General features: G+C 43.5%; 1 protein-coding gene across 1 annotated transcript in view; it reads left to right on the top strand.

Moving 5' to 3' along the window:
- The window catches only part of LOC143928180 (very-long-chain enoyl-CoA reductase-like), a 161720-nt gene that overhangs the window by 132543 nt on the left and 16274 nt on the right, over positions 1-12903 (top strand). The window contains 1 exon segment of the mRNA XM_077452888.1: positions 1366-1411. Coding sequence (XP_077309014.1) covers positions 1366-1411 — 46 coding nt within the window.

The raw sequence follows: 12903 nt of genomic DNA, 5'->3' as shown, positions 1-12903 counted from the left end.
TAGGGAGTAGGAGGATCGGGAGATGAGGCAGCCGTGGAGGCTCTTGTTTTCAATGTTATAACAATATCAGTAACATGTGAGTGTGACACTTGGCTTTTTACTTATTTATTGGATTTAATAAACGTTAATGCACTAGGGCTGGTGTGCGCTCTCTCTTGCTCTGTATCCTACTGATTACTGTATTAATGATACTGGCAGGGAAGGGGTTAACTGTTTCCTAGGTGTTCTAACTGTAGGGGGGAGAGAGATTGGTGTTCATACTTGGTATACTTAGTAGTTCATACTTGGTATGAACACATGATCTGTCTTCTCTCCCCCTGCGATCGCTCTGTCACGAGTGATCGCAGGTGGTCATTGCACCTGCCGGGCACTCGCATGGTCTCCAGACACGCTGGGGCATGCACCTCCTACAGCTTAAAGTGCCGATGTATAGTTACGGCGGCTCGCCCAGGGAAGCCAACCTGCCTCAGTGCAACTGCGGAGGCAGGTCGAGAAACTGTTAAGAGCTATGATCAGAAGTGACGTTTTGACATCGCTTCTGCCCTGCAGTGGTATAGTCAGGTGGGAGCCATCTTCCCCTCACTCCTCTCCATACCACAGACCTAATAGGACCCAGCCATCTCCGCCATTGCCAATGGCTCCAGTAAGTGGCGGAGGGCACAGCTGGAGGGGGGGGGGCTCATGTAAGTATTAGGGGGGGCTGCCGCACGCAAGCTTTTTAGCTTCATGCATGAAGGTAAAAAAAAAACCTTGTTCCTTTACAACCACCTTAAGACTTGATGCTTCTCCCCCTGCCCCAAACGCTTTAAAATCCATTACAAACACATTACCTCTCCCCGTAACTCTAAAGCGTAAATTGATCACGACTAAACATGATAAACTTGTTTTGAATCCTCAGGCTTGTTTTGACAGTTCTACATTGAAGATGGCGGCACTGAACTGCCAGGTTCAAGTTCTGCTGACTGGCTAGAATGGCTTGGGCTGCATTCAGACCTAAGTGTTTCAAAGTTTCACGTTTTTGTTTTTTTTACCGCAATTTTGTTCAAGCACGAATGTAGAAGGCAGAAAAACGCTTGTAATCTGCCCCAAAGAAATTCATGCTCTTTTTTTTTTTTTGAGCTCATGGCATTTTGCTTCAGGTGACAAAACTCTCAGATGTGAACAGGTGCCATTGAAATGAATGGGACTTTGCTTGCTGGGTGTTTTTCAGGTGTTTTATGAGCATTTTAGGAGCTGGAAATGGTCAGGTGTGAATGCAGCCTGAAGGCTGGATTGCGACAGTTCAAATATATAATTTTCCTAGCTATTTTAATAGGAATGCCATGTACACATGATGTATTGTAATATTATTTATGTACTTTTTAGGTGGGAAGCTGGATTAGTTTCACAGTGATGACCCAGTGTGTCCCAGGTAAGAATTCTCATCTTGGGGTGTGTACATGCAAGAGTCTTTAAAATATGTAAATCCTTATATTGTTCAACAACCCATTCAGTTTAAAATGGAAATTCAAAGTATGTATGTTCAGACCCCCTTCACTTTTTTTTTTTTTTTTTTTTTTTTTTTTCAATTTTATGTTGCAGCTTGATACTACAGTCAAAGCGCATCAATTTTTTATTTTATTTTTTTAATCTACACTCAGTACCCCATAACGACGATCTAACTGAAAAAATAATTTTAGAAATGTCTGACTTTATGAAAAGGGCGGGAGGGGGGGGGGGGGGGGAGGGAACGGGACTGAAATGGCACAGGACTCAAATGGTACATGTACTTTAGTATTCAGACCCTTTACTCTGTACTTTGAAGCAGCAATTGCAGCTTTGAGGACTCTTCAGTATAATGTGGCAAGCTTTGCATACCTGGATTGGGGGATTTTCTGCCATTCTTGCTTGCAAATCCTCTCAAGCTTAGTCAGGTTGGATAGGAATTGTTGGACAGCCTTTTTCAGGTCTCTCCAGAGATGTTCAATAAGGTTCAAGTCTGGGTTCTGCTGGGCCACTCTAGGATGTTTAGAGTTGTCCCTACGCCACTTCTGTGTTGTCTTGGCTGTGTGCTTGTTGTCATATTAAAAGATGGACCCTTCAGCCCAGTCTGAGATCCTGAGCATTGTGCAACAGGTTTTCCTTGAGGGTATATCTGTACTTTGCTCCATTCAGTATTTTTCTCAACCTTGACCAGTCTTCCAGTCCCTGCTGCTAAGACACCCCAATGCTTCAGTCGGGGTCATATTGAGCAGGTGATGCAGAGTGCCTGGCTTCCTCCAGACATAAGGTTTACTCCTTTTGGGGGCTTTTTGGTAAACTTCAAAAGGGCTTTAATGTGTTTTTTCTCTGAGAGGCTTCTGTCCAGCTACTCTGCCATAAAGCTCAGATCCATGGAGGGCTGCAGTAATGGTCCTCCTTTAAACTTTGTGCCATCTCTACACAGGCTCTCGCACTCAGTGGCCATCTGGTTCTTGATCACCTCTTACTAAAGCCCTTTTTACCGGATTTATCAGTTTGGGCATCCAGCTCTTGGCAGGGCCTTGGTTGTGGAAGAAATTTTAGCATTTGATTCTGAAGGCTGCGGTGCTCTTGGGAACCTTCAGTACAGCAGATCCCAGATCTGTGCCTTGCAATAATCCTGTCTGAGTTCTGCAGGCAGTTTCTTTTGACCTCATGGCGTTTTCTCTGATTCAGTATGCATTGACAGCAGTGAGGCCTCTTTATAAAGAGGTGTGTGCCTTTCCAAACAATGTCCAAATCAAGTTATGTGATTTACCATAGGTGGACTCCAATCAAGGTGTAGAAACACTCTGCAACGATCAAGAGAAATGGGAGGCACCTGAAATTTCAAGTGGTGTTGCAAAGGTTCTGAATACTTATGCCAATGTGACATTTGTTTTTTCCTTTTTCATACATTTACTCTTTCAATTTGTCATTATGGGGTAGTGTGTGTTTGTGTGTGTGTGTGTATACATGTACACACCACGCCAATTAAATAAAGTCTCTTATACACCTAAATAATAAAGTCCATAAAATGCGTGAAAGAAACCATACACCAATGCCGATGAATAGATTTAACATCTCTGCTGTGTGATCAAGCTGATTCGCTTAGCAGATTGTATTGACCCTCAGATTTAAGAGGTCAACACGAGCATACAAGGAACAAAATCAGATAAATACTGTGGTGAAGGCTCTGTGTCATCTGTCACTCCAGGTTTTCACCAAAGGCTAACCTCCCAAGGGATGTAAAGGATAACACAATGTTGCAGTATGTGCCAAAAACCTAAAACTCTAGTTTAAATAAACTCATGGTACTCGCAAACATTGAAAGGTAAAAAGCACGTCAAACAGGTGTAGCAAGATGGTCACGGCAAATGGCATGCTTATATCAGTCATATCCTGACTTGCGCGTTTCCTCATCTGATGTCCTCAGAAGCATAGCAACCAGATGTCGGCACACTTTAAATATACAGCTGAAAATGACCAGCTGGCGATGCAACATCTTAGCAATGCGCTCCACGGTTGTGTTCTACAGCCTGTAAACAATGCTGTGGATAACTAAGTGGCAAAACTTCCAATAATAGAAAACACTGCTACCAAATCTTTGAAAAAATTACAAAAATGCACTTGCAAAGGAGGTGAGGGATGGATAATAAAAATGGCAAAATTAAAATAACCAGTAACAGAAAAAAAAATGGTGCCATTTTGTGGAAATGTCGCTGAATACAATGTAAAGATATGAATCACACATTCACCGATTTAGATGACATAACCATACGTCAAATGATTGCATATATACTGACATGTATTGGTCATGTTATATCAGACTAAGAAGAAATAAACAATGGGAGATGACCTCCTTAACTATTCCGAAAATAATTCAAATCCTATTCTATATTCATTCCCATTGGGGTGTTTTATCTTGAGGTCCTAAATCTAGCAGGTTTCAAAGTTGGAAATCTCCCGCCGGACACTACTTTCCCTTCAATGGGGGGAAAATGTAGCAATGCCAAGAATCAAGGTACCCTTGGGTTTTTTCCATGGTGGCGGACATAATGTTTAGATATTCTTTGCCCAGGGAACCCCTGTTTATTTAGTCCTTAAATTGTTCTTTTATTCTCACCTGCATAGTTCTTGTAGTGCAGCCCACATATTATTGGCTGCATGGACATTGAATAAGATGAACTACATTAGTAGAAGTGCAGGCGCTAAAGGATGTGATCGCATATTGTTTAGTGTGTTTTATTTTTGGTTCAGTGGCTCTTATTTACAGAATATGGGAGTAGTCAAGGGTGCAAAGTTTGCGTCAAGCATGGCCAATCTTTTCATGGTGAAGTGGGAAGAGGACATCGTCTATGCTCGCTGGATACCGGAGTTGGTCATTTGGAGATGTATAGCTGATGACGACCTCCTATGAGATGGAGACTTGGTCTTTTTGGATGACTACATATGCCAATTGAATTTGAACACTTTAGGCATTGTGCTGCAACATGAGGCGAGTCAGGAATGTATCTACTTTCTTGATACGAATATAAAGGTAAGGGATGGGTCTCTAGTTGCTACTACCTACTTAAGAGAGACAGACAAATATTTTTTTCAGCCAGGGAAGTTGTTGTCATCCTTCATGACTGAAGGAAGTCCTGAGAAGTCAGTTTCTCAGGTTACGATGCAACTGTACGGTTGTTCATTATCAGCAGGCTTCCTTGTTAAAATCCAGATTCGCTGTTGGGTTATAGTACTAATGTGCTTGATGCTTTAATCATTGAATATTAGTAACTGATAGGAATGGCTTGTTGGATAAACCTAAGATGGAGACATGAACCAAACGGGTTTCTCATTTATATAGCTACCTATTCCAATCAATTTCAGGAGGTCAAACGGATTTTCCAGAGACACTGGAAAGAAAAATTGAGTCCCAATCTGTCACTCGGCTTTCATGGTTTACAGCCTTTGAGGTTATATGTGGCCCCCAATGTGATTGATGGCCCTAAGAGAATCTTTCAGTACCTAAAAGGTTATTCCTTTTGTAGGAAATGTGCCGTTTGTCAAACACTTTGTCCAGCAGCAGAGTGTGCAAATTTCAATCCATTGAGACCTCTAAAGAATGAGATCATGTCCTTTATCACCTGCACTTCTACTAATATAGTTTATCTTATTGAATGTCTGTGTGGCCTACAATATGTGGGCCGCACTATAAGAACTATGCAGGTGAGAAAAAAGCATTTAGGGCAAATAAAACTGAGGTTCCCTGGGCACAGCGTATTGATACACTTTTCCCCTCATTGGAGGGGGAAGTCGTGTCCAGCGGGAGGTTTCTAACTTTGAAACACGCTGGATTTATGACCAAGACCTAACCCAATGGGAATGAATATACAATGGGATGTGAATTTGTTTTTTGAATAATGGTTAAAGGGGTTGTAAAGCTTAGTTTTTTTTTTTTTTTTTTGGTTCACCTTGCCTTTTCCTTCGATTTCTCTTCTAAATGTTTTGTTTTCTTTTTCTGAATTTCTCACTTCCTGTTTCTCCTCCGGTAAACTTCACACCGTGACTGTGGGATTGCTGAATATCTTTCCACTATCCATTATGACGTTTCCACAAAATGTTTTGTTTTTTTGTTTTTCTTTCTTTCTATTGGATGGTTATTTTACTTTTTGCTTTTTTAGATCTCACCACCTTTTTTGTGAGTGCATTTTTGTTTCAGTTTTCAAGATTTGGTAGTAGTGGTTGTCTATTGGAGGTTGCGGCACTTTTTCCAGGCTGTGGAATGCAGCTGTGGAGCGCATTGTGAAGCTGTTGCATCTCCGGACAGTCATTTTCGGGCTGTATATTTAACCACCTCAATACAGTGCACTTACACCCCCTTCCTGCCCAGACCAATTTTTAGTTTTCAGCGTTCTCAGTTTGAATGACAATTACTCAGTCATGCATTACTGTACTCGTATGAAACTTGTGTCCTTTTTTTCACACAAATTGCTTTCTTTTGGTGGTATTTAATCACTAGTGGGTTTTATTTTTTTGTGCTATAAATAAAGCTGTAAATTTTGTGGAAAAAATGCCTTTCTGTAAATTTTTCTAATTAGTAATTTTTCTTCATACTTTTTAGCCAAAATGTTTATACTTCTACAAGAGGTTAGAAAGTGGACGTATGGTTGCCATGCCTCTGAGGATGACCGCTGAGGATACACGCAAGTTGTGGCAGGACTTTGTGACATAAGCACACTATTTGCCACGACCATCTTGCTACACCTGTTTTACAAGTGATCGCTCCATCATTTGACATAGGGATCACATTTTAAACGGCCGCTGGGTGTACCAAGTTGGCCTCCGCTCCGGAGCTAGACTGAAGCCGTGGCCTTTCCTAAGGACGATGCAGCGGAGCGCTCTGTGGATCGCAGGGTGTGCTGGTCCAAACAGGTTGACCTGTTCGGATCACAGATCCGTTGCACCCTATTTGCTGATCCGATCCGTGAGTTTTTTGATCCGTTGCACCCCTAGTCGGCAATCTGCTAACCCCAGAATGTTGCATGCCATCAATAGACTGAAGGGATGCATACCTGCATATCCCAATTTCACCCCAGTCCCAGAGGTATCTCAGGTTGGCAGTAAATATGGAAGGCATGATTCATCTACAGTTCAAGACCTTGCCGTTCGCTGTGTTATCCGCACCATGGATCTTTACCAAGGTAATGGCAGAAGCGCTAGCTCTGCTCTGTCTTCAGGGAATTGCAGGGATTCCCTATTTATGACCTTCTATTCTTTGCTCCCTCAGGGGAGAGGTTACAAAACGACTTAGTCAGCACACACAACCATCTGGAATCTAAGATGGATTCTTAACCTCCAGAAATCCTCCCTAGATCCATCACAGGAGGTTTGGTTTCTGGGCTATCAAATTAATTTGATAGAACAGAAGATTTTTCTCCCGCAAGAGAAAAGGGACAAGGTTCGGTGCATAGTGTTGATGCTGCAGACCAACCAGCTGATAACGATAAGGCAGATATTGGCTTTAGGGGTCCTGACCTTGACCATGCCGGCTAATCAGTGGGTGAGACTAAATTTCAGAAGTCTACAAGCCTACCTGCTAAGGTCATGGGATCACAGCTTAAGATCCCTGGACATGGAGGTAAAGATTCTGGCCAAAGTAAAGAAATCACTATGGTGGTAGAGTAATCGGGCAATCCTATCAAAGGGTCTGGTTAGGGCCAATCAAGACTGACAATGGACGCCAGCTCTTGCAGATGGTTGGCCCACCTGGATGAGAATTTCACCCAGGGAAGTTGATCCAAGGAGGCGATTAGATCCTCAAATTGGCAAGCGTTACAGGCGATCTCCAGTATCGACACGTTCAAGTGTTGACTGACAATGCCACAGCTGTGGCTTATCTAAACAGACGGGGGGGGGGGGGGGGGGTTATAGGGAGTAAGTCCTTACAAGCACTGGCAATGGAGATTCTTCTCTGGGCAAAGAGCCATTTGCTATCCTTGTCGGCAATCCACCTAAAAGGGACCCTGAACAGTGGCAGATTTCCTAAGCAGGCACCCGATTCAGGAAGCCAAGTGGTCTCTGAATCCAGAGGCCTCTTCAATAATTTCCATTATGTGGGGACAGCCAGAGGTGGACCTGTTTTTCCTCCAAAGGAAAAGGCTGAGGTTCCTTAGGTATTTTCTCTGAATGGTCTCAATTGATCGCTAGGAACAAATGCCCTGGCGCATCCATGGAGATTTCACCTGTTGTGCTTCCCTCCATTCCAGTTAATTCCACTGGCATTAGAATGACTGGTACCCCTCCCACTGGATCTAATTACTCCTTTTTGGCCAAAAAGGGCCTGGGTTGCAACCGTTCTGGGGATGGCGACAAGGCCTTGTTGGCATCTACCTCTCAGACAAGATTTGCTAATCCAAGGTCCGGTATATCACCAAGAGATGGCCAGGCTGTCCCTTGTAGCATGGTATTTGAAGAGCAGCCACCCCTGAACAAATTTTGTAAGGCGGCAATGTGGTCAGTTTTTTTTTTTTTTTTTTTTTTTTTTGTGTGACATTACAGGCTGGACCTTGCACCCACCAATGATCAGGCGTTTGACAAGAATGTCATGCAGGCTGTAGTTCCATCCAGAGGGGGCAAGTCTGTTTATCCTCTCGGGTGCTGTCCTGAAAGACGCTTTGGGAAAATTTAAGTTGGACTTAAAATAACTTGTTTTCCATATGTCATGTCTTTCAGGACAGCAACAATCTGCCCCATTGGTTTATGCTGTGACTAACGTGTATAATTGTGTTCTTGCCGGGGCCGGAGTTTCTCTTCTACAATTGATGTGTTATAGGGAGGTGCCTCCCTTTAAGAATCGAAGTAGGTGTTTTCTGTGGTCTGGTGGGGGTCACAATCTCAAGTGCTGTCCTGAAAGACATGTGGAAAACAAGTTAGAGGTAAGTAAGTTGAATTTTTTTTTTTTTAATGGGACAACACTGAAGAAATTACACTTTGCTACAATGTAAAGTAGTGAGTGTACAGCTTGTATAACAGTGTACACTTGCTGTACCCTCAAATTAACTCCACACAGCCCACTTTAAACTGCTAGCAACAAAAGTGAATACACCCCTAAGTGAAAGTGTCAATACTTTGTGTGGCCACCATTATTTTACAGCACTACCTTAACCCACTTGGGCATGGCGTTCACCAGAGCTTCACAGGTTGCCACTGGAGTCCTCTTCCATGAATTCACGGAGCTGGTGGATGTTTGACCTTGTGCTCCTCCACCTTCCATTTGGGGATACACCATAGGGCTTAGGTCTGAAGACATGCTTGACCGGTCCATCACCTTTATCCATAACTTCTTTAGCAAGAAAGTGGTCATCTTGGAGGTGTGTTTGGGGTTATGTTGCAATACTGCCCTGTGGCCACGGCTTGGAAGGGAGGGGATCATGCTCTGCTTCATTATGTCACAGTACATGTTGGCATTCATGGTTCCCTCAATGAACTGTAGCTCCCCAGTGCTGGCAGCACTCCTGCAGCCCCAGACCATAAAACTCCCACCATGGTTGATTATAGCTAAGACTCACTTGTCTTTGTACTGCTCACCTGGTTGCTGCCACACACGCTTGACACCATCTGAACCAAATAAGTTTATCTTGGTCTCTTCACACCACAGGACATGGTTCAATTAATCCATTTCCTTAATCTCCTTGTCTTCAGCAAACTGCGAGCTTTCTTGTGCATAATCTTTAGAAAAGGGTTCCTTCTGGGACAACAGCCATGCAGATCAATTTAATGCAGTGTGCGGCATATGGTCTGAGCATGGAGAGGCTGACACCCCCATCCCCCCCCCCCCCACCCACCCCTTCAACCTCTGCAGCAATGCTGGCAGCAATCATATGTCTATTTCCTAAGGACACCCTCTGGATAAGACACGAGCACAAACTCCACTTCTTTGGTAGTCCAAGGTGAGGCCTGTTCTGAGTAGATCCTGCTTTGTTACACTGGTGTATGGTCTTGGCCTCCGTGCTGAAGCAGCTCTTTATGTAGAGCAGCAATTCATTTTTTTTGATTCAGCTTTTTGCCATGAGGTGCCATGTTGAACTTCCAGTGACCGGAGTGAGCGATTTACTCCAAATTTAACACCTGCTCCCCCATTAATGACACCGGGGAGTGAAAATGGCTAATTGGGCCCAATTTGGACATTTTTCACTTAGGAGTGTACTATTTTGTTGCCAGCGGTTTAGGTTAATGGCTGTTTTTTATTTTTTTAAGGGACATCAAATTGATACTGTGCTACAATGTAAAGTATGTGTACAGATTGTATAAGTGTAATTTCTTCAGTGTTGTCACATGAAAAGATGATATAGTTTCAAAGTGTGTGTGTATATATGTACGTGTTTCATTAATCATAGTACTTATTGTACTGTTCTCAGCTTCATAAGGGGCTTACAGGGCTAAGAGTGGAAAGTGCAGGGGGGAGTGTATGCACAGGTCTGTCCATTGGAGGACAGGCAGGGTGAGGTCCCAGGTAGCATACAAAGACACCTGATGACTCTGGAATTGATGTGGTTTCATTCCTGAAGTGATTGGTTTGACATTAATCTGTAATCTGCTATCTGTTAAGTGAGGTTAAAAGTAATTGCCAGGGATTTTCCAACATGTCTAAATCTTTTCATGCCTGGACAAGATATCTTGTGCCACCACCTCCTTGCCTTAAGTGTCAATCTTGACAAGATCTTAACCGATATACAAAGCATGTTGGCAGTGGGAGGAAAACAGGCTGAAAAGCACAATATGCTGTCGCTACACCTAGGACTGATGATTGCATAGGTGAGGTAAACAGTTGCCCTACTCTTCTAGCAGTTTAAGGATGTGTCTGTGTTTTTTTTTTTTTTTTTTTTTTTTATCGTACGTCATGTGACAGTGCCATGGTAATTACTATGTGGGTTATAGGTGATGGACAGGAAGTTGCCCTCCTATATAACCCCTCCCACTACTGGGAGTACCTCCAGTTTTTTTTTTTTTGCCAGTGTTTAAGGTGTTGATCACGAGTAAAGATGTGCTGTGCTGAGCTCCACTGGAGCAATTCTTGCTGGGGCTAGCTATGCAGCTAGATCCATTCAAAGTGTCTTTTCAGGCTGAATTGAATGGTACCCAGGCCTCGTGGTGGAAGAGACTAGGTTTAGCCTGTAACACTTCTCTTTTTAGAGAGCTGGACCCTGGGATCCAGAGCTTTGGTGTTTTCTCCCATCAAGCAGGGTGTTTTATGGGTCCAGGAGTGTGGGTTTCCCAAATCCTGAAGGTTTTGTAACAGAGCCCACCATGAGAGCTGAAGATTGGGTCTGTTTTTACCATAGAAATCCCTTTTGGTGGGAAAGGTAAGTAAAGGCTTTTAAGGAATTTAACTTTTTTCTTATGAAATGTCTCCTTTAAAAAAAAGTAAATGTCATGCCCAAGTCACCACTGGGGGCTGTATAGAACATGTACCTTGTCATGCTTTCCTCAAAGATCACGCTGTGTCACAGAAGCAGCAGGCTCCCCTCCGGTGAGCAGCTCAGACCTCCAGTAAGATTGGGAGGGATTTTCTTCCACGAAACACCCCCCACCTGGACAAAGCTCTCCCTAGATAGGGGGAAGCCAAAAATGATCGGCGATGCTGCTCCATTTGTTTTTTCACTGCCCCTGGATGGTGGCTTGTGCAGGTCTACACACACACACACACACACACACACACACACACACACACACACACACACACACACACACACACACCTCGGATCAGGCGCCCACGTTCGTGCAGGAAAACCCTCTTTTGAAAAGAGAGGGGGGGGCCACCATGTGATGGAAGGGGGTGAGGCTTAGTGCAGCATTGGCGTCCTGCAACATCCAGCGTGGGAGTATGTTTAAAAGTTCAATTTTTGCTGGCTGCAGATGTCGGAGAGACACTAGCTAAAAAGGGGCATGTACGAGGTTGATGACAGGCATTTCCTTGACACATTTACTAATGGCATCAGGCTGAGCGTTAATAGCAGTGGCAGTGGTTGGACTATTGCTCAAGCAGTGTATGCCATTTCTTCTAGTACCTCTGTATTTGTGCAGCATGCTAAGGTCCAAAGGGGGGGTTTGAAATGCCCCCAAAGGGCTGAAAGGGTCTCCCTCAAGCTCTGAAAAGCCTACTCCTCTCTAAAATGGCATCCTCCACAGAGAGGGGATGGCTGGTCAGAGTGAGCATCAAGGCCATGAAATGTTTGTAACAGTTTTCAACACTGCAGTCCGCTTCCCAGTGTGGCACAAAATGTGACAGGTTCTCTTGCATTACCCAGGACCCTCAAACTAAGGCACTGGGGGAGAGCGATAATTCCCTCAGGACTGTGGTGAGGCTGATGACTCCTCTTCTGAGGGGTCAAATGCAGGGGGATCAGCTTCACAATCTATAAGATTGATGGTGCAATTTCTTGCTGAATGGTCAGCTCCACATTTGCTACCCTTTAAACGAGTGTTTAGATTTGCTAAAGCCACCTCAAGCTGTGCATACCTTTGCCATCCATTGCTGGAAAAGCTTCTGTATCTAAGTGGGATCACCCAGAATATTATATATATATATATATATATATATATATATATATATATATATATATAAAAAATATGTGTGTGTATATGTATGTGTGTATATATTATATTATATTTCACACTTTATGGGGGAAAATTCAAGGTGAGGATGCCAGCAATTGATGCTGCTATATCCTCTGAATAAAAGTTTGACTTGTCCGGCAGACAATGCTCAAATGCTTAGGGATCCAACGGATAAAGTTTGCATTCCTATTAAACACTTATTTTTTCTCTGCCAGGTTGAGGGTTGCAGCCTACACTGACAGTAATTGGTCAATCCTTGAGAGATCTGTTAAACAGGTGCTCAAGGTAATCCTGTTCAGCAGGCCCAGGATCTGGCAAGCTACTTGTAGCTTTGTTTGCAATAGTTGCTATGAGATTCTATCCTTCAGGCCTTCGCTAAGTGCCATGCAAGAAGCTCCTGGCTAGTCTTCCTTTTTTGCAGTGAAACAGCTGTTTGGGGATGATTTGGGTAATGCATCCAAATAATTTTTTAGTGGAAAAAGTACCCATTTAAGAAAAGGAGTAAAATTATTTATTTTTAACAAGCGCCTTCTCTAGTGCCAGGGGCATCAGCCTCCAGGCAATCACGGTGGCCTCTGCCATCAAATTCAAGAGGTAATCCTTGGGGTCAACCCCAGGGACATAAGTTTTGGAGGAAACCTACAAAATACTAAAGCCTCCTTTTTTGAGGAGGTGTCCTCGCTCGCTTGAGTAGGGGGAATACTTCTGCAGTTCTCAAGGGTCTGGCAGGATGAGGGTCAAGATGGATGGGGGACTTCCTCAAAAGCTCCAGGGTACAAAATTGAGTTCCAAGAGTTCCAGTCTTGTTTTTTCAGATCCTAA

Source organism: Lithobates pipiens, unplaced genomic scaffold (genome assembly GCF_037356315.1).
Source record: "Lithobates pipiens isolate NorthernLeopardFrog02 unplaced genomic scaffold, aLitPip1_a1.2 Scaffold_23, whole genome shotgun sequence".
In the NCBI taxonomy this organism is placed as follows: Eukaryota; Metazoa; Chordata; class Amphibia; order Anura; family Ranidae; genus Lithobates; species Lithobates pipiens.
The sequence above is the reverse complement of the archived record's forward strand: the minus strand, read 5'-3'. Positions and strand labels throughout refer to the sequence as shown.